The sequence below is a fragment of the Fundulus heteroclitus genome, unplaced genomic scaffold, assembly GCF_011125445.2.
Source record: "Fundulus heteroclitus isolate FHET01 unplaced genomic scaffold, MU-UCD_Fhet_4.1 scaffold_101, whole genome shotgun sequence".
Classification (NCBI taxonomy): Eukaryota; Metazoa; Chordata; class Actinopteri; order Cyprinodontiformes; family Fundulidae; genus Fundulus; species Fundulus heteroclitus.
The window spans coordinates 662,408-684,736 of NW_023396477.1; the positions used below are offsets into that span (position 1 = coordinate 662,408).

General features: G+C 39.7%; 1 protein-coding gene across 1 annotated transcript; it reads left to right on the plus strand.

Moving 5' to 3' along the window:
- Nucleotides 1-8: 8 nt before the first annotated feature.
- LOC105923634 (NLR family CARD domain-containing protein 3) lies at nt 9-18,936 on the plus strand (the record flags this gene model as incomplete). Its single annotated transcript, XM_036128595.1, has 7 exons — nt 9-32; nt 192-420; nt 564-2,346; nt 2,474-2,647; nt 3,148-3,321; nt 18,248-18,294; nt 18,434-18,936. Coding segments are annotated over 7 exons (2,934 nt in total), but the record flags the coding sequence as incomplete, so codon positions are not given.
- Between the last annotated feature and the right edge of the window lie 3,393 nt (nt 18,937-22,329).

Below are 22,329 nucleotides of genomic sequence, written 5' to 3' on the forward strand. Positions count from 1 at the left end.
AGCATCAAACCCAGCTGGACTCCATATTTATGGTCTGTACATGTACAACAACTACTTTACCATCGGTTCTGTTCAGTCGTCTCCATGCTGGACTTTGTGGACCAGTGGACCTTCAGTCTGTCCAACATGGTTCTGATGTTTGGATCCATGATCTCAGTCTGATGTGTCCTTCATATATTATTCTGTTCCAGCTGCTGGAGGACAACATTGTCACTTTTGTGAAGAAGGAGCTGAAGAAGATCCAGAAGGTTCTGAGTCCAGATGACCCAGACTGCTCAGAGAGTCAGAGAGATGATGAGGAGGTGTTGGAAGGTGAGGATGAAGAGCAGAGGAGGAGCAGCAGAGAGGCACTGATGAAGATCACTCTGAACTTCCTGAGGAGGATGAAGCAGGAGGAGCTGGCTGACCGTCTGCAGAGCAGTAAGAGGATTTCTACAAAGATTTAACCTGATGGATAAATCACACATTTACTGATGTCTGAAGAGATGGAATCACATTTATTCACATCATCTTCAGAAGATCATTTGTTTTCCTTCCTGATTTCACTTTTTGTGTTTATTTAGACAAACTTAAATCTGGTCTGAAGGAGAAGTTCCAGTGTGTGTTTGAGGGGATCGCTAAAGCAGGAAGTCCAACCCTTCTGGACCAGATCTACACAGAGCTCTACATCACAGAGGGAGGGACTGGAGAGGTCAATGATGAACATGAGGTCAGACAGATTGAAACAGCATCCAGGAAACCACACAGACCAGAAACAACCATCAGACAAGAAGACATCTTTAAAGTCCCACCTGGAAGAGATCAACCAATCAGAACAGTGATGACAAAGGGAGTGGCTGGCATTGGGAAAACAGTCTTAACCCAGAAGTTCACTCTGGACTGGGCTGAAGGCAAAGCCCACCAGAACATCCACTTCATATTTCCATTCACCTTCAGAGAGCTGAATGTGCTGAAAGAGAAAAAGTTCAGCTTGGTGGACCTTGTTCATCACTTCTTTACTGAAACCAAAGAAATCTGCAGCTTTGACCACTTCCAGGTTCTGTTCATCTTTGATGGTCTGGATGAGAGTCGACTTCCTCTGGACTTCCAGAACCAGAAGATCCTGACTGATGCTACAGAGTCCACCTCAGTGGATGTTCTGCTGACAAACCTCATCAGGGGGAAACTGCTTCCCTCTGCTCGCCTCTGGATAACCACACGACCTGCAGCAGCCAATCAGATCCCTCCTGAGTGTGTTGGCATGGTGACAGAGGTCAGAGGGTTCACTGACCCACAGAAGGAGGAGTACTTCAGGAAGAGATTCAGAGATGAGGAGCAGGCCAGGAGGATCATCTCCCACATGAAGACATCAAGAAGCCTCCACATCATGTGCCACATCCCAGTCTTCTGCTGGATCACTGCTACGGTTCTGGAGGACGTGTTGGAGACCAGAGAGGGAGGAGAGCTGCCCAGCACCCTGACTGAGATGTACATCCACTTCCTGGTGGTTCAGACCAAAGTGAAGAAGGTCAAGTTTGATGGAGGAGCTGCAACAGATCCACACTGGAGTCCAGAGAGCAGGAAGATGATTGAGTCTCTGGGAAAACTGGCTTTTGATCAGCTGCAGAAAGGAAACCTGATCTTCTATGAATCAGACCTGACAGAGTGTGGCATCGATATCAGAGCAGCCTCAGTGTACTCAGGAGTGTTCACACAGATCTTTAGAGAGGAGAGAGGAGGACTGATCCAGGACAAGGTGTTCTGCTTCGTCCATCTGAGTGTTCAGGAGTTTCTGGCTGCTCTTCATGTTCATCGGACCTTTATCACCTCTGGTGTCAACCTGATAGAAGAAACACAGTCAGTATCTATGTGGATTTTAGGCCTCCTTTTTTTTAGGAGACCTAAACTAAGGTCTTTTCATCAGACAGCTGTTGACCAGACCCTGCAGAGTCCAAATGGACACCTGGACTTGTTCCTCCGGTTCCTCCTGGGACTTTCACTGCAGACCAATCAGAGACTCCTACAAGGTCTGCTGACACAGACAGGAAGTAGCTCACAGACCAATCAGGAAACAGTTCAGTACATCAAGGAGCAGATCAGTGAGAATGTGTCTGCAGAGAAAAGCATCAATCTGTTCCACTGTCTGAATGAACTGAAGGATCGTTCTCTGGTGGAGGAGATCCAACAGTCTCTGAGATCAGGAAGTCTCTCTACAGAAGAACTGTCTCCTGCTCAGTGGTCAGCTCTGGGTTTCATCTTAGTGTCATCAGCAGAAGATCTGGATGTGTTTGACCTGAAGAAATACTCTGCTTCAGAGGAGGTTCTTCTGAGGCTGCTGCCAGTGGTTAAAGCCTCCAACAAAGCTCTGTAAGGACACAGATTGTTGCTGCTTTTATTTCTGGTAGTAAGAAATCTGCTAATGATGTAAATATTAATTTATAATAATGTTTTTGTTAGTTTATAATATACAAGATGTTGCTCCCTGTCTCCTCAGACTGGGTGGATGTAACCTCTCAGAGAGAAGCTGTGAAGCTCTGTCCTCAGTTCTCAGCTCCCAGTCCTCCAGTCTCAGAGAACTGGACCTGAGTAACAACGACCTGCAGGATTCAGGAGTAAAGCTTCTCTCTGCTGGACTGGAGAGTCCAAACTGCAGAATGGAAACTCTCAGGTACAACGTTCTCCATCCTGTTGAAACCAGATTTATTTCCATTATCTGCTATCAAATGTGATCTAAATGTTATTACATTAATAGGTTTCTTAACTTTTGTTGTTTGACCTTTTCTCTTTATGACTTGTAACCCCTGCTTTATTATTTATCTCAGCTGCATTTCTTGACTCCATCAATCAGATTAAAGCTATCTAAACACCTCAATGGTTCTACTCAGACTGCCAGGTTATCTTTGTTATATCACTTTAAGCCAGAACGTTCTGGCTTAAAGCCAGAACCTTCTGCAGACTTTGTCAGTTTGCAGAGTTTCCATCCCAGTGGAGCTCTAGTCGGGATTCATTTTTTTAAATGTGTCAGATATTACATTTTATTACCTACAGAACAAAATAGAGCTTTATTTATATTTTAGCAGATTCTTGTTTTCTCCCAACTGATAATAACCAGAACTTCTACCTCAACTTTCTCATGTTATCGTCATGTGTTTAATTCTGTGTCTGCAGCTTGTCAGGCTGTCTGGTCTCAGAGGAAGGCTGTGCTTCTCTGGCCTTGGCTCTGAGCTCCAACCCCTCCCACCTGACAGAGTTGGACCTGAGCTACAATCATCCAGGAGGCTCAGGAGTGAAGCTTCTGTCGGCTGGACAGAAGGATCCACAATGGAGACTGGAAGCTCTCAGGTATGGAGGAACCTGCTGCAGGTGGACAGAAGATCTGATAGAGGAGAAAGCAGGAGAAATATTTCCTCTGTCCTTTAGTCAGTCAGACAGATAGCAGAATCTGCCTCTCTTAACGAGCCTTTGTCTGGATTTACATTACGATGATGGTGGCTATTTAATGATGCCAAAATAAATGTATTAATAAATATTAACTGTTGAGTCAGTTTTAAAATTGTAGACATATTATAGTAAATATGCTGATGAAGATTCTCAGTCATCAGGTCATGGTCATTCCAAAAAGGGTAAAAAACAAAGCAACTGGACTTGTTTTCCGTAGTTGAAGACGTTTCGCTTCCTCTCCAGGAAGCTTTCTCAATTCAAAAAGTCTGGAGTAATGTGGAGTAACAAGCTTTATACTACTCCCAACAAAGGCCTTGTAATGGCTTAGATAACATGCAGATTCAACTGAAACTGGTCCACTCCTCTGTAACGAGGAGTCGTTAGGGTTGTGAGGTGATGATTGGTCGGAATTCCACCCTCATATGGGTGATCTAAACATCATTCCTGCAAGCCAGAACAATAACAACCCTAATGACTCCTCGTTACAGAGGAGTGGACCAGTTTCAGTTCAATCTGCTGGTTTAATGTCTTTACTGACTCCCCTTTAATAAGTGGGCGGACCTGTTTCGGTTGAATCTGCAGTCTTATGTACCAATGTATCAAAATAATAAGTTATTTCTGTTATCACTGAGCCTTATGGTTTGTATTGTTTTTTTTTTCCCCTTTGAGGCTGTGAGATTGTTCATTTGAGGTAGAATATGCTTGTTCTGGGGGAGCCAGCAAAACAGTGCCCCATAGAGTCCTAGAATTTCGTGAAAAATGGTGTAACACTAAACTTTACAGATAATTTTTCAATTCAATACAAATTTATTTATATAGCGCCAATTCATGAAACATGTCATCTCGAGGCACTTTACAAAATCAAAATCAATCAGGTTATACAGATTGGGTCAGATTATATAGATTGGTCAAAAGAAATGTCCTATATAAGGAAACCAGTTGATTGCATCAAAGTCCCGACAAGCAGCATTCACTCCTGGGGAACCGTAGAGCCACAGGGAGAGTCGTCTGCATTGTACATGGCTTTGCAGCAATCCCTCATACTGAGCAAGCATGAAGCGACAGTGGGAAGAAAAACTCCCCATTAACGGGAAGGAAAACCTCCGGCAGAATTGGGCTTAGTATGAACGGTCATCTGCCTCGACCGACTGGGGTTACAGAAGACAGAACAGAGACACAACAAGAGAAACAAAAAAGCACAGAAGCACACATTGATCTAGTAATCTGTTCTACATTAGATGGTAGTAGTGGGTGATCTGTCTTCTCTGGATGATGTCACAGCTAACAGAACATCAGACCAGCAATAAGCTATTAGACCATTTTTAAGATGTCAATACATAGATTTTAAGCTGGTGGGTCGCCACTGCCTCCGGTGGCCAAATGCATCGCTGCATCAACTGATCTGCACCAGATTTTTTGAGAGTCGTGGGGGAGCGCTGCTCAATGCCTTCGTGTGTATTGCCCGGTGGACAGGCGGGGAAAATGCGTGACAGCTTCTGCCGTGGCTGGCGGTGCGCGAACCCCTGCGGTGGCCAATAGGCCGGAGCGGAGCACAGTAAAGATTTAAAAAGAATTGTAAAATATTTTTCTGGAGCTTGACTCGAAGCAAAACAATGTTTATAATTATTTGTAAACATTTGTATACTCTATGTTTATCTTGTTTTTAAGTATTTTATATTTACAATAAAAAGCATAATTTATTTTTTAGACTAGTTCCATATGAGAGGTTGCAAGAAAACTTGTAACTTTACTGAATTTGCAGCTTAAGAAGATTGGGTTTGACAGACAACACCAACTGTCCCCTCAATCCAGTGCACACAATACCACAACAGACCTCATCACGCTCTACAGTACATCAAGAAAACTAAATCAACTAAAACAAGTTCACGAGTGCACATAAAATGAAGTTAATCCATATTTGTGTGTCAGGGTGTCTAAGCACTTTCCAGAATTTGACATCTCAGCCCGACCTGTAATAATTATAGAAAGTAACGTTATAGTTGTTCTGCCTTTTGTTAAGACAGCAAGGAATTCATGTCGTGAATACATTACATAAATAAGATATAAATTAATTATTAGTCAGAGGAAATCCATGGTAAAAACAGTTAGAAACCTTTTGGGTTCATATTTAATCAGAGTGAGACATCACAACTTTGTTAGATCTCTATGTGAATTACGTGAGATAGTGAGTGCTCTCACCTTAAAAAAAGATCTTTGACGTATTTTGCTCTGGTAAAAGCTGCTTTTCAGCGATGAAGCTAGGGAAACTGCTAATATTGAAGTTGAATTTGTTCTACACGCTTCTGCCTTGGAAAATATTCGTCTTTTTACAAAAACAATGTTTAAAGCCAGATTTGGGAACAAAGGTTATTCAGACAATGCAAGAAAAGGAAGCTTTGTGTGGGGAACTTTTGTCCTAGCTGTCTAGCTGCATATGGCCCCAGGACAGAACAATAGTTTTCTTGAAGTATAATTTTGGAGAAGTTGAAACAAGTATTAATTTCAAAAGGTAGGTAAAAAAGGAAAAGTTTTTACAAAATCTTAAAATGTTGGATAGTCGTTATTTCCATCTTGCTGTGAAAATTGGTGAAATATTATAATTTTTAATGCTTAGATATAAAATTGCAAGGCAATTACTAAAATTGCCTTTTGCTGAAAATGTTTTTTGGCATGCCATACTTTATATTTATAGGTAGCCTGGATGTGCATAATAAAAGAGTGGAACTAAAACCTGGTCTAAAATTATTATGGAGCTTTAACTTGCTAAGAGTAATAACGTTAGATGATTATATATTTAAAATGATATAACTGTCTCATAAAATGTGATAGTTTACTTGGTCTAAAGAGAAGTTCACGAGTACATGAAATGAAGTTAATCCATATTTGTGTGTCAGGGTGTCTAAGCACTCTCCAGAATTTGACATCTCAGCAGAACCTGTAATAATTATAGAAAGTAACGTTATAGTTGTTCTGCCTTTTGTTACGACCCTGATGTCCTCCAGCAGCCTAAGCCTATAGCAGCATAACTATAGAGGTAGCTCAGGGTAACATGAACCACTCTAACTATAAGCTTTTAAAAAAAGGAAAGTCCAAAGAGCCAGCTTCTAGTGGAGGAGTTCAAGTATCTTGGGGTCTTGTTCATGAATGAGGGGAAGATGGAGCGGGAGATCGACAGGCGGATTGGTGCGGCGTCCGCTGTGAAGCGGGCGATATTGCTAAAGTGTTCCTTTAGCAGCAATAGTCCAATTGCTAAAGTGTTACTTTTACATTACTTTTGGGTGTGTATCCACCAATTTAGATGTTAAACTTTCATAAAAGCTGTCTTAATGCAAGAAACAAAACCCTTAAACACATGAAATAGCAAGTAACTTTAAAAAACCACGCCCGTTTTCAATTACACTAAAATCATGCGATTTCTCACGGGGGACAATTTTGGGCAAAGTTTGGTGAGATTTCATGCATGTTTAGGCCTCCAAAAAGCTGTTTCAAAAGTCCCAAGAATAAATAATAATAATAATAATAATAACAAAATCTGCAGTTACAATAGGCCTTCGCAGCGCTTAGCTGCTCGGGCCTAATAATAATAATAATAAAATCTGCAGTTACAATAGGCCTTCGCAGCGCTTAGCCGTACGTTTGACACCCCTGGTTTAAACACTAGTATACAAATTTAATCAAAGGTATCTTACTAGCTGTTAATCCAGCTTCATGTGAAAAGTTAACAAAACCTTTTTAGTTATTTAAAGTTAATTATTTCATGTGTTTAAGGGTTTCGTTTCTTGCATTAAGACAGTGCTCCTCTCCAGTGGAACCAACTCCCAGTTTTGGTCCGTGACGCAGACACCCTGTCTACTTTTAAGACCAATCCTAAAACTTTCCTTTTTCCATCCATCCATCGTCTTCCGCTTATCCGGGGTCGGGTCGCGGGGGTAGCAGCTTCAAGAGGGAGGCCCAGACCTTCCTCTCTCCAGCCACTTGGTCCAGCTCCTCCGGGGGAATCCCAAGGCGTTCCCAGGCCAGCAGAGTCCCTCCAGCGTGTCCTGGGTCTTCCCCTGGGCCTCCTCCCGGTGGGACGTGCCCGGAACACCTCACCAGGGAGGCGTCCAGGAGGCATCCTGATCAGATGCCCGAGCCACCTCAACTGGCTCCTCTGGACGTGGAGGAGCAGCGGCTCTACTCTGAGTCCTCCCCGGATGACTGAGCTCCTCACCCTATCTCTAAGGGAGAGCCCAGACACACTACGGAGAAAACTCATTTCAGCCGCTTGTATCCGGGATCTCATTTATTCGGTCACGACCCAAAGCTCATGACCATAGATGAGGGTAGGAACGTAGATCGACCGGTAAATCGAGAGCTTGGCCTTTTGGCTCAGCTCTCTCTTCACCACAACGGATCGGTACAGCGCCCGCTTCACAGCAGACGCTGCACCAATCCGCCTGTCCATCTCCCGCTCCATCTTCCCCTCATTCGTGAACAAGACCCCAAGATACTTGAACTTCTCCACTAGAAGCTGGCTCTTTGGACTTTCCTTTTTTAAAAAGCTTATAGTTAGAGTGGCTCATGTTACCCTGAGCTACCTCTATAGTTATGCTGCTATACGTTTAGGCTACTGCAGGACATCAGGGTCTATTGTTCTTCAATTTTGAATGACTGTCGTCATTTCAGCTTTTAACTTTTTGATTTTTCTTTTTTCTTCATAGTAGGCACACCTGGTCTGGCGTTCTGTTAGCTGTGGCATCATCCAGGGAAGACAGATCACCCGCTACTACCATCTAATGTAGAACTTTTGTGCTTTTTTGTCTCTCTTGTTGTGTCTCTGTTCTGTCTTCTCTAACCCCAGTCGGTCGAGGCAGATGACCGTTCATACTGAGCCCGGTTCTGCTGGAGGTTTTCCTTCCCGTTAATGGGGAGTTTTTTTCCCGCTGTTGCTTCATGCTTGCTCAGTATGAGGGATTGCTGCAAAGCCATGGACAATGCAGACGACTCTCCCTATGGCTCTACGCTTCTTCAAGAGAGAGTGCTACTTGTCAAGACTTTGATGCAATGAACTGGTTCCCTTATATAGGAATTTTTTTGACCAATGTGTATAATCTGACCCAATCTGTATAATCTGACTGATTTTGACTTTGTAAAGCGCCTTGAGATGACATGTTTCATGAATTGGCGCTATATAAATAACATTGAATTGCATCATCTCTTTAGACCAAGTAAACTATCACATTTTATGAGACAGTTATATCATTTTAAATATATAATCATCTAACGTTATTACTCTTAGCAAGTTAAAGCTCCATAATAATTTTAGACCAGGTTTTAGTTCCACTCTTTTATTATGCACATCCAGGCTACCTATAAATATATAGTATGGCATGCAAAAAACATTTTCAGCAAAAGGCAATTTTAGTAATTGCCTTGCAATTTTATATCTAAGCATTAAAAATTATAATATTTCACCAATTTTCACAGCAAGATGGAAATAACGACTATCCAACATTTTAAGATTTTGTAAAAACTTTTCCTTTTTTACCTACCTTTTGAAATTAATACTTGTTTCAACTTCTCCAAAATTATACTTCAAGAAAACTATTGTTCTGTCCTGGGGCCATATGCAGCTAGACAGCTAGGACAAAAGTTCCCCACACAAAGCTTCCTTTTCTTGCATTGTCTGAATAACCTTTGTTCCCAAATCTGGCTTTAAACATTGTTTTTGTAAAAAGACAAATATTTTTTCAAGGCAGAAGCGTGTAGAACAAATTCAACTTCAACATTAGCAGTTTCCCTAGCTTCATCGCTGAAAAGCAGCTTTTACCAGAGCAAAATACGTCAAAGATCTTTTTTTAAGGTGAGAGCACTCACTATCTCACGTAATTCACATAGAGATCTAACAAAGTTGTGATGTCTCACTCTGATTAAATATGAACCCAAAAGGTTTCTAACTGTTTTTACCATGGATTTCCTCTGACTAATAATTAATTTATATCTTATTTATGTAATGTATTCACGACATGAATTCCTTGCTGTCTTAACAAAAGGCAGAACAACTATAACGTTACTTTCTATAATTATTACAGGTCGGGCTGAGATGTCAAATTCTGGAAAGTGCTTAGACACCCTGACACACAAATATGGATTAACTTCATTTTATGTGCACTCGTGAACTTGTTTTAGTTGATTTAGTTTTCTTGATGTACTGTAGAGCGTGATGAGGTCTGTTGTGGTATTGTGTGCACTGGATTGAGGGGACAGTTGGTGTTGTCTGTCAAACCCAATCTTCTTAAGCTGCAAATTCAGTAAAGTTACAAGTTTTCTTGCAACCTCTCATATGGAACTAGTCTAAAAAATAAATTATGCATTTTATTGTAAATATAAAATACTTAAAAACAAGATAAACATAGAGTATACAAATGTTTACAAATAATTATAAACATTGTTTTGCTTCGAGTCAAGCTCCAGAAAAATATTTTACAATTCTTTTTAAATCTTTACTGTGCTCCGCTCCGGCCTATTGGCCACCGCAGGGGTTCGCGCACCGCCAGCCACGGCAGAAGCTGTCACGCATTTTCCCCGCCTGTCCACCGGGCAATACACACGAAGGCATTGAGCAGCGCTCCCCCACGACTCTCAAAAAATCTGGTGCAGATCAGTTGATGCAGCGATGCATTTGGCCACCGGAGGCAGTGGCGACCCACCAGCTTAAAATCTATGTATTGACATCTTAAAAATGGTCCTATAGCTTAAAAGATCATCCTGTTTTGGTTGATTGTGTAGCCGAATAGAAGAGATGTTCTCAAAGCATTAAATAAGTCCTTTGACTTTTAAAAATGTTGTCCTTTTAAGGTAATTTTAAGTTACTTTTTATTAAATTTGTCAATATCCTATGGAAGTCTGGACATATGGCAGCGGCGTTTCAGGTGACTTTGCCACGCCACCACGCTGCCCCGCTCCATCGAATCCAGTTGATTTTGTAGCCGAATAGAGGAGACGTTCTCAAAGCATTAAATAAGCCTTTTGACTTTTAAAAATGTTGTCCTTTTAAGGTAATTTTAAGTTACTTTTCATTAAATTTGTCAATATCCTATGGAAGTCTGGACATATGGCATCGGCGTTTCAGGTGACTTTGCCATGCCACCGCGCCCCCCTGCTCCATCGAATCCAATTGGGCCTGAAATCCACAACACACCGACATGTCTTCTGTTTCTAAACACAGTCTCATGTTGATTAGCTCAGAGGGGTAACATAGTGACTGTTAACAATAAAACATGACACTTCCTGTTGTCAGGGGGCGTGGCCTAAGCAATGTCATCATTTGACCATTGGATATTGTAGGAGACCCGATGATGATCAATCACATAAAGTTTGGTGCCTCTGTGTGTTTCTGTGTAGGAGATATAACAGTTTTATTTTTTGTGGCGAGTAGGTGAACTTTGACCCCTGCTAACGCCCCTTCAAAATGCTCAAAAACTCACAGTTTTGATAACTTTTAATTGGGCCTGCCTTATGATCAGACTGACTGAGTTTCAAGCCGCTCGCTAAAAATCCCTAGGAGTTCGATCAAGTACCAATGCTGTAAACGTCAAAAATGGGGTCAAAATCAGACATTCAGTCTAAAATGGCCGACTTCCTGTGATACTTGTACTATGACATTAATTGTAAATTCTGAGCGTCTTGGTGAGCTCTACCACTGTACCAAATTTCATGTCTCTACGATGAAGTAAGTGAATAGCAAAAGGTCCTTTGAAAATTGCTAGGTGGCGCCATTGAGGCATTTTTCTTTTGATTTTTGTGACGACCTTAAAATACAAAATTTTTAAACAGTCACCATGCACCTGCAAAGTTTGGTGAGTTTTTGAATATGATAAAGCCCCCAAAAAGGCCCCTCTTTAGATTGGAAGATTAATAATAATAATAATTTACAGTACAGATACAATAGGCCTTTGCAGCGCTTCGCTGCTCGGGCCTAATTATCTATCTTCCAAGGAGAAGGCAAGATAGATGTGTTCAATTACATTTCATACCCGTTCTGAAACACATCCCCATTACCTCTTTTATTATTTTCTAAGGAGTGTAGGGGAGGCATACAGCAATTTGACCTTCAGTAGCAGTTCAGTTTTATAGAACAATTGAGCATTCAGTTCTTAGGGAAAGGAGTTCCCACAGAGAGCTGGGTGCAGATAGTGCTGCATAGAACAACTTTATATCATAAGACTTTTTCTCCTCACAAAACCTTACTGTCACATAGGAAAGAAATATTAGTCATTTGAAAGACACTTTAATATCTGAATAAACTCAAACCTAAAAACCTTTTCTATAGTAATGAGTAAATACATGATAAATGCAATAAACAAAGTAAATAAAATAAAACATATAGAGTAGTAAAAATAATTCCATCATATATACTTATTATAATTTTAGAATACTAACAATACTTTACTAATTACCAATGTGCATCAGTTTTTAATGCAGGCTGATAAAAAAAACACAGATGAGGAAACAGAATTACTGTTAAACTTAGTGGTTTCTGATTAGTGTGACCAATAACTGAACAGAGGAGGCAGCAGGATTAACTCAGCCTGGCTGTTAGCCTTCTCAGGATCAGGATAGCTCCTCAGAATCATTTGCCATGGTAACTGATGTGCTGCTGATTTAATGAAACCAAGACCAGGCTTAATTCAGCCAGGATATCTGGAAAATTCTAGCTTTATTCTAACTACATCTGAACATCTGAAAAACTAACGGTTTTTCAGATTTTCTGTTAACCTTGGAAGATTAAATAACCAACAATAAGATATTTAGTCTTTTCTTGGAGCTTGCATTAAAGTGTTCAGGTATTGAATCATTAGTAAAACTTTCAGGTTTGAACATTAAAGTTTGGGAAATTAGCACCAGCTTGGAACCATCCTGGGACTACAGAGGTCCTCCACCTCATCCTGGTTAGTGGGACCTATGAGTATCAGTCAGACCTGTTGGTTCATCATATCACAGATATGGGATCATCTGAGCTGCATTAGATTGGATTCATTATTTCAACCAGTTTTTCTCCTCATTGTGACAGAAAAATGCTCTAAGATTCATTTACTGAGCAGCTAGTGAAACTATTCAGACACTATTCTGGTGTTGAGGCATCTCTACAGGTTTAGGAGACCACAATGAACAAAAAGGGAGTTATTTCCATCATTTCTTCTTGGCTCCTGTTAAGATTTGGGACCGTTCCTGTTCCATTTACCATGGGCCTTTTCACCCGGTTTGAAGATTTGGTAGCAAAGGAAGGAAAAATTATCAGAGACCAAACAATTGACATACATAAATTACATTAGGATTTCCAAAGGAGACAAAAAGTTACACCGTATTTAGTATATTTACCCGACCCATGGTGCTGCAAGCGATTTGTTTGCTTTACACTACCCGAAGACATCTTTTAAAAGACTGATCATCCCACCCCATTTGTTTGGGGGGGGGGGGGGGGGGACCCAGACATTGATGCTCCAGGTCTTATCTGCTCCAAAACAAAGCATATCTGTTCTCCTAAGAGTCTTCGTGATGCCAGGCTGATTTAACCCCTAGATGTCCTACCAGGGATTAACCCAGATGACATCAAGAACCATAAAATAGTTTTCAGACCTTAAAAACAAACAGCCTTTCAGCTTTGTTTGTTATCCCTCAGAGCTAACCCCCACCTTCTGTAAACTTCCAAGACACTGTTTAGGGATTAAAAAGTAAGTCTTATTTTTTTTCCATAAAAGTGCCTGATTAAAATAAACTAACTTTCTTTCCATAACACTCCTCAACTTCATGTCTGGCAAACAGCCAGTAAGTTCCACTTTTGTCAAGGAGGACCACGGAGAAAAAGCTGTCTTCATCTGTTTCCAACCAGTTAGAGTAGAAGTTCAGAGTCCAACTGCTGCAGCAGCAGCAGAGATGTTCTGCTTCATGGATAAAATAAGATTGGAGAGAGGGGAAACTTTCTTTGAGGTGCTTGATAAAAGCTTCTTGAACATTTCAGCTCTTCATAAAAACCAATGAGACATACAATCAATGGAGGTTTTTACCATTGAGACTTTCAGAACCAGTTCATCTCAATAATTCCAACACAGAAACTATCATCAGCAAGATATTGAAATTGACATTGATCCTGATAACAACTTCTATAATGTCAGCAATGATAGTTGTCACTATTACAGTGATGATCAGTTCAATAACAGCATTAAAATGGAACAAAAGCTGTCAATAATTCACTTTAATAGCAGAAGCCTCTATGCAAATTTTGACAGCATCAAACAATACCTCCAACAACTTTCACAGACATTCAATGTTATTGCCTTATCAGAAACTTGGCTCAATAGTGATAAGGGCATAGACTTTGAAATCAATGGTTATGAAATGGTTTGTAAGAACAGAGAAAACAAAAATGGAGGAGGAGTAGCTTTATATGTTGATAAGAAGATTAATTATAAGTTGATTGAAACAATGTCAACTGTGATGGACAACATGTTTGAATGTGTGACTATAGAAATACTCATGGAAAAAAGGAAAAATGTCTTAGTGAGTTGCATTTATAGAGCCCCTGGATCAAACATTGAAGTATTCAACAACTGGATAGAAGAAAAATTTATAACAATTAATCAAAAAATAATATTTTTCTGTGGGGATTTCAATATTGACCTTCTTAATCCAAATAGACATAGAATGACTGAAGAATTTATTAACACCATGTTCAGTTTAAGCTTGTATCCTAAAATCACCAGGCCCAGTCGCATTACATCGCACTGCGCTACCTTAATTGATAATATTTTTACAAATGTGCTGGAAAATAATTTAACTAGTGGAATATTAATGAATGACATAACCGATCACTTACCAGTGTTCATAGTCTACGACTGTAAGTGCAAAACAGACAATCAAAAAATAGAGACGCATTACAAACGGGTTACGTCTGAAGAGACACTAAGAGCTCTAGAAGCCGAGTTGTTGGCCTATGATTGGAGATTAATATATAAAATGAATGATGTGAATTCAGCATATGATGAATTTTTAAAAATATTAAAAATATTATATAACAAGCACTGCCCAATCAAACAATATAACAGGAAAAGCAATCAAAAAAATGAACAGTGGATCACAAAAGGAATACAAAAGGCATGTAAAAAGAAAAACAAACTTTATAGAGAATTTCTAAAACATAGAACGTCTGAATCAGAAAACAAATATAAGAAATATAAAAATAAGTTAACTAATATTATAAAAACATGTAAAAAGGACTATTATTATAAATTACTGGATAGGAATAAAAACAACATTAAGGAAACATGGAATATTTTAAATAGAGTCATTAGAAAAGTTAACAATAACAAATATCCAGACTATTTTATAGATAATGAACAGAATATAACTGATTTGAAAAGTGTCGTCAATAAATTTAATAGATTTTTTGTTAATATAGGACCTCAATTAGCAGAAAAAATACCGACTACAAAAACTGCAACTCAGCAATATCTAATTGAGAATAATCCCAGCTCCTTATATCTCAACCCTGTACTAGAAGAAGAAATCATAAACATTGTGAATAACTGTACAAATAAGACTTCCACTGACTGTGATGATCTGGACATGAAAACTATTAAAATAGTAATTAAAGGAATCTCTAAACCACTAACTTATATTTGCAATTTATCATTTCAAACAGGATCATTTCCCAACAAAATGAAAATAGCAAAGGTCAAACCAATGTATAAAACTGGCAACAAACACCTCTTCACTAACTACAGGCCTGTTTCTCTTCTCCCACAATTTTCTAAAATCCTGGAAAAACTCTTTAAGAAAAGACTGGAACAATTCATAGAAAAACATTCGCTACTTATCAGCAGTCAATATGGATTCAGAGCAAACCGGTCAACATCGCTGGCCGTAACTGACTTAATAGAAGAAATAACCAACGCAATAGTAAGAAACTGGCAGTAGGGATATTTATAGATTTAAAGAAAGCTTTTGATACAATAAATCATGAAATCCTACTTAAAAAATTAGAACGCTATGGAATTAGGGGAGTAGTTTCTGACTGGATGAGGAGTTATTTAAAGAGCCGGAAACAATTTGTGAAATTGGGAGATGTGGAATCTGATTGGCAGGAGACTGTCTGTGGAGTACCACAAGGATCAGTATTGGGACCAGTTTTATTTAATCTTTATATAAATGATATCAGTAAAGTGTCCAATGTATTAAAATGTATCTTATTCGCTGATGACACAAATATTCTAGCCTCAGGAGATAATTTAGAGCATCTTCTCTCAACAGTCACTTCAGAGATTAGTAAGTTAAAGATATGGTTTGACCATAACAAATTATCCCTAAATTTGGACAAGACGAAATTCATGGTCTTTGGGAACTGTTATAAAAATATTGAAATTCAAGTTCAAATAGAGGACGTAACTCTAGAAAGGGTTTTTGCTAATAAGTTCCTCGGTTTAATAATAGATGACAAAATCAGTTGGAAACCTCATATTCAACATTTACAGAGTAAACTCAGTAGAAGTATATCCATATTGGCCAGAGCTAGACATGTATTGAATGCTAAATCACTTCATACTCTATATAACTCTCTGATTTTACCATATTTATCATATTGCTGTGAAGTGTGGGGAGTTAATTACAAGAGCTCTTTACATCGGGTAACCGTCCTACAGAAACGAGCCATTAGAATCATCCATAATGTCGGTTATTATGAGCATACAAACCCGCTCTTCATAATATCCAGAATTCTCAAACTTGACGAGCTTGTAGAATTTAAAATGGCTCAATTTATTCAAGGTATCAAAAAAGTTGTTACCTGAGCACATACAGAGCACGTTTTCTGAAAGAGAAGGGGGGTATAACTTAAGGGGTCACTCAATCTTCAAGATCCGCAATTTTAGAACAACAAGGAAAAGCTTCTGTATTTCAATTAAAGGTGTAAAGTTATGGAATAAGTTACATGAAGATTTAAAACAAAGCAATAGTTTAACACAATTCAAAAGAAAGTACAAAGAGGTAATCTTCAATAGATATACACATGGGGACAGAAAGCAATAAGGTGTGTATTGAAGATAATAACTTGGTGTAAGGGTTTTAGAAAGATAAACCAGCATAAAATGGGAAAATGTATAGGGAAATATTAGTAACTGTTACTTCAAACTGCCACTTTGATTTTGATTTTTTTTTCTTTTTTTTTTATGACAGTAGGACTCTAAAGTCTCAAGTGTTTAGGGGTAGGAGTTTATAAGTTCTCACTTCTTCCTACCCCATTTTGAGCATGATATGTTAACTGAAACAAAAATCTGTATTTTCTCTTCTTTCTTTTGCACTTCTTGTTACTGTGCACTATTTTATTTTTATATTTGTATCATGTTCATGTTCGAATAAAATTTCATAAATAATTGGATCTCCAATAATGAAATTCTTCACTTCTAACTGATGTTCCAGCAGATCTCTAGAAAATGGAGCTGCAGCTCTCAGCTATTTTAGTCATCATGTCTTCTATCAATGAATCCACTGATTAAAGCAGTAATCTCAGAGACATGTGCTACTCCAGAGGTTCCCAAGGTTTGTTCCTGGAAGCTCCAACTTGGACCTCGAATCCAGGCTCCGCCCCCTTTAGAGAAGATATTTCCATAGATGAAGCTAAGAGTCACCTCGATGCTGCAGACGTTTGTTCAGGGAGGAGATGTCAGGATGTTTGTGACAGTCTGTTCCAGGCTTTAGTTGTTCTCCTCATGAGGAGCTGAAGTCTCTGACAGGAACGTAAAGCTGAACAGGAGAAGAACTTGAAGCTTTCTTCTTGGCCTGTCTGCTTGCAGCAGCGTGACAATCCAACATTTTAGCCTGACTTCATCTGGAAATATTTCTCTGAGCCTGAATCAGTTTGAAGGCAGGCGAGCTCCTCATCAGAGCTGAGATCTTCTACGCCTCCATGCTGGAAATGTCCACCAGCACCTGATCTGTGATTTCAGAGCGTGTCATCATCAGTAGATGGGACTTCATTTCCCTCTCAAAGCAGGTTGGAAATCTGTGTGGAAAGATGCAAACAAAGACTCTCTGGACTGTTTTATCTGCTGGGGGCCTTGTTCCAGAGGCTCCTTGGACACTTTCACAAGCCATTACTGCAGCTGCTGGATTCAGGAAGCTGGTCTTCTTCTTGGTCTCATTGTAAATGTGTGCAGCGCCACCTGGTGGTGCTGATTGGTAGAGGAAGAGCTGAAAGGTTGGAGGTGTTTGTCAGAGGTCTGTGATGATGGAAGCCTCTCCCTGGTTTGTGAGTCTGAGGTCAGATCTTTGATTCTTGGTGAACTCTTTGTTGAATGTGATGCAGCTTCTCCTTTTTAATGTTTGTTTTTCTGGATCTTCCAGTGTGGCCACAGCAGATTTCCACAGGGATCTTTAGTGTTTCATTCCTCAATCTGTGTGTGGGAGTGTGGATGGAACAGGGATCAGAGTTGGTGTCAATGTTTAGATTGATTGTATTTTAATGCTGATTATTAAATCAGGTGGAGCTTCCAGAAATGTTGACTTAGTTTCCTGATGTCCTTTTACGCTTCAGGCTGTTTCTTCAGGCTGTTACTGATGGATTCCTTTCCTCCTCTCTGTTGGAGAAATGAGTTGCGCTACAATGCCACCTACTGTCCTCCTACATCCACTGCAGGTTGCAGTGTTTCTATCATTTTTTTCTATCATCAAGTGGACGTGTTCAAATTTTGGACTGGTCCTTTCTCAGTGTAGGACAATGTGTGTCTGAGAGACATGTAATGTCCATGTTTGCTGCTGAAAGAGACTGATGGTCTGACCCCCCTCCTCCTTTCAGGGTGGAGCCTGCTGGAGTCCGATGGTTGACACCAGGTCTGAAGAAGTGTAAGTGTGTTTTTATTTGATTCATGACAACAAAGCAGCTCACATTCAACCATCTTCAGACTGTCCATCACTTATTCAGGAGTCATCATCAATAAATGATCAATAACTGCAGCTGGATTGTCTTTGTTCTCTCCATCAGATTCCTGTCAACTCACAATCGACACAAACACAGTGAGCAGAAAACTCAAACTGTCTGAAGACAACAGGGAGGTGACACTGGTGGAGGAGCGTCAGTCATATCCTGATCATCCAGACAGATTTGATGTTCCTCAGCTGCTGTGTAGAACTGGTCTGACTGGTCGCTGTTACTGGGAGGTTGAGTGGAGAGGAGATGTTTATATATCAGTGAGTTACAGAAGAATCAAGAGGAAAGGAAACAGTAAATACTGTTGCTTTGGAGAGAATGATCAATCCTGGAGGCTGAGATGCTCTGATGATGGTTACTCTGTCTGGTACAATAACAAAAAAACATCCATCTCCTCCTCCTCCTCCTCCTCCTCCTCCTCCTCCTCCTCCGTCTCCCACAGAGTAGCAGTGTATGTGGACTGTCCTGCTGGTATTCTGTCCTTCTACAGAGTCTCCTCTGACTCACTGATCCACCTCCACACCTTCAACACCACATTCACTGAACCTCTGCTTCCTGGCTTTGGGTTCTGGTCCAGTTCTGGTTCCTCAGTGTTTTTGTGCTGATTGAGTCTAAAGAGTCTCCTCCTGTCAGAGAAAGCCTCTCCCTGTTGAACAGATAGTTCAGTCTGTTCATGTCTGTCTCTTTCACTCAGAAACACGTTTTCACATTCATGGATTCAATCTGTTTCTTTGTGAAACTCTTCTAAATGATTCCTTGGAAACTTCTTCCTCTTCCAGTCCTTTAAAGATGGAAGCTGGGATTATTCCAGGATCCACATGTTGTTTTTCTGCCTGTTTCCAGTCAAAGCTTCACTCTGAATATCAGCATGTTGACTTTCTCTCTTGGTTTTTTACTTTCATTCATCACTCAGATTTCATTGAAATGTTGACAGTTTTTCTCTGAACATTTATGTTTCTGCCAGCTTCTATTTTTCTAAACACTTTTAGATTCATATGTTAAATGTATCTTTTGTATATTTGCTGCAGTTCTATTTCATTTATTTTATTGTGAAATAAACAGATTTTCTTCTTCTGTATTTGATTCATTGGTCGCTCATTCTTTTCTGTTTTTCTTTTTCTTTTCATTATTTCAATAAAATTATGTTTGTTTCAATAAAACAATTTTTTTTTATCTCAACTCTGACTTTGAAATAGTCCAAATTTACAGAATAAATTAGCACCAGAAACACAAAGCAACAATGATATTTCAGCTCCAAAACCAGTTAATTCCCCTTTGGTTTCCCCTGAATTATTCTTTGTCTAATCGACCTGTGTCTGTTTGTTTTCTTTGTTTGTTCTGTATCTGTGAAAATTATAAATAAAAAAATTAAAAAGAATACCAGTACTGGAATCACTTTTTTAACAATTATGAAAGGTGAAGGAGCAGGAGGTTTTATTAAGGGTGTTCAGATGGAGCCGTCCCTTTACAGGTCCCCACAACAACAGATGAATAACAAAGGTTCTACCTCCACTTCCATACTAAATGTGTCAATAATTAAATAAATGACTATATTAACTATAAAAGGACCACCTGCGTTTAAAGCTGTTAATGTTTAACTTAACACTTAAATTTGGTAATCCCTTTTTTAAGGGCATCACATTTCCAAACCTTAAACACCTTCAGGATGAAAGAAGAGTTGATGCTGACAGTTTGTGACTATAAGAGGTTTATTTACTTCCAAACTGCTGACTTGGACAGACTGAAGATCAGTTTTTCTCCTGTGGCACCAAACCAGAATCTGTACAAACATCTGAACAAACAGATCCCTGAGGAAAACGAGAATCCCTGGACCACTCTGGCTGCAAGACCAAAGGATCAACGAACCCCACGCGTAGACAAGGAAAACTGGCCGAGACTACAGAGAGATGTCCCAGGACAAGTGAAACAACAGCGGGCTGTTCCCACAACAAATGATAGGAGTAAACCTGCTGGAAATGCTGGAATTCCGTTACTAAACAGATTCGCTCCGCTCCAAAATGTGATCCAGGAGAATCATGACAACACTCAGAGGTACGTCAACGACTTTCGCTCTAATACATCAGAGAAAAGACATGCCACGGGGCCAAGGACCCTGATTTTATGCAGTGGGTCTGTATGTGGGATTAAACATTTCTGTAACAAGAAAAACACAGAGGTGTTGATTTATAACGATCTGAACAGTGGCCCGGTGTCTGATTTATTAGACATCCTTCAGACAGACCTTCCAAGGATCTTGAAAGAGCGCCCGACCTTGGAAAAACTCATAATACAAGCTGAAGCCCTGGCTGACGTCTCCCGGATAAGAAAATCAGAAGTATTGAAAGAGGATTACATTCGTCTGTTGAACTTAGTTCATGGCAAAAATGTCAAGGTGCTTCTCAGTGGCCCTCATGCGCCGTGACCTGTGGAGACAAGATTTTTTCCAGAATTCTGATGCTAAACAAATGGCTGGAAAAAACATGCAAACAAACAACTGTAACCTTCATAGACAACTTTAACATCTTCTGGGAAAGAAGACAACTGTTTAGCAGCAATGGCTTCTCTCTAAATAGGTCAGGTGCAAAACGACTGATTTCAAACATCTTCTATTCTGTGAACCATGCACAATCAGCTTTGTTCCAAAACAAAGTACATCCAGTGCCTAAACAAATGATAAGCCCAGTGCAGCCCGAACAAACCAAGATAAAGATGGCCAGAAAGATGACACAGAAAGAGGCTACATCAGAGCTACAGGACGATTCATCCCAGATCTCAGCAGGACAAAGAGAGGACCAAGAACCGCCATCTTCACAAACACCGGTCCAGACTACACCCGCCTCCCCTTCTTCTCCACAAAGCCCAGAGGTTCCTTTCCTGGATTTCTCTCACAACATGAACAAAGTATTTAAGATTGGCCTACAGATGACATCCTCTCCACATATTAATTCTGAATACAGCAGTTCTGTGACTAAATCAGCATCTTCCAAAGGACGCAGAGGTCCAGATCCTCCTCCTCCTCTACATATCACAGAACATGCCTGTCCTGAAGACCTTCGGATAACATCCTTGTGATATACAGCAGGCCCTGGCTGTACGTTTATCAGTCAAGACCGCTTCCAGCATAAGCCTGGGCCTCCTGACGGAGAACATGGAATATCTGTTATGGTACGTGGCAGAAATAAGAAAAGCAAAAGGAAAACAGACAGGAATAATCAGTCGTACTTAAAAGTCATAAACTGTCAGATGCAACCTGCCACAGAGACATCATCAACCACCAAATCATATAAACTGGGTTTATTAAACATTAGATCTCTGTCAGGAAAATCCCTTTTAATTAATGACTTCATTATTGACAATAATCTTGATGTAATGTTTTTAACAGAAACATGGTTACATGAATCTAATGAAGAAGTTATACTGATGGAGTCAACACCTCCAAACTATAATTTTCTTTGTGAGAGCAGACAGCAAAGGAAAGGTGGAGGAGTAGCAACATTGTTTAATGATTCACTAAAGTGTAAAAAAGTGTTTTTAGGAAAATTTGACTCTTTTGAACATTTGGCTCTCCAGGTAAAGAGCCCGGTACGAACTATGTTTCTGAATGTTTACAGGCCTCCTAAGTCCACATCAAACTTTTTTAATGATTTCAGTGACCTGCTGTCTGTGATATGTGTTGATTATGACTTTTTAATTATTGTGGGAGACTTCAACTTTCACGTTGACAACCCTAAAGACAGAAGAAACTGCAAAAGAACTGTGTGACACACTTAGAAACTTTGGGTTAAAATTTTAGCTTTATCTAAACCTTCTACGTGTATGTGTCATGATTTGTCTTGGATGAACTCAGAACCACACACACGGGACTAAAATTGAGAGTTTATTGAAAGGTAGATGGAGTGGTGGATGATGAAACCAGAGAGGCAGAACTGAACTGGAACGGGGGTGTAAAT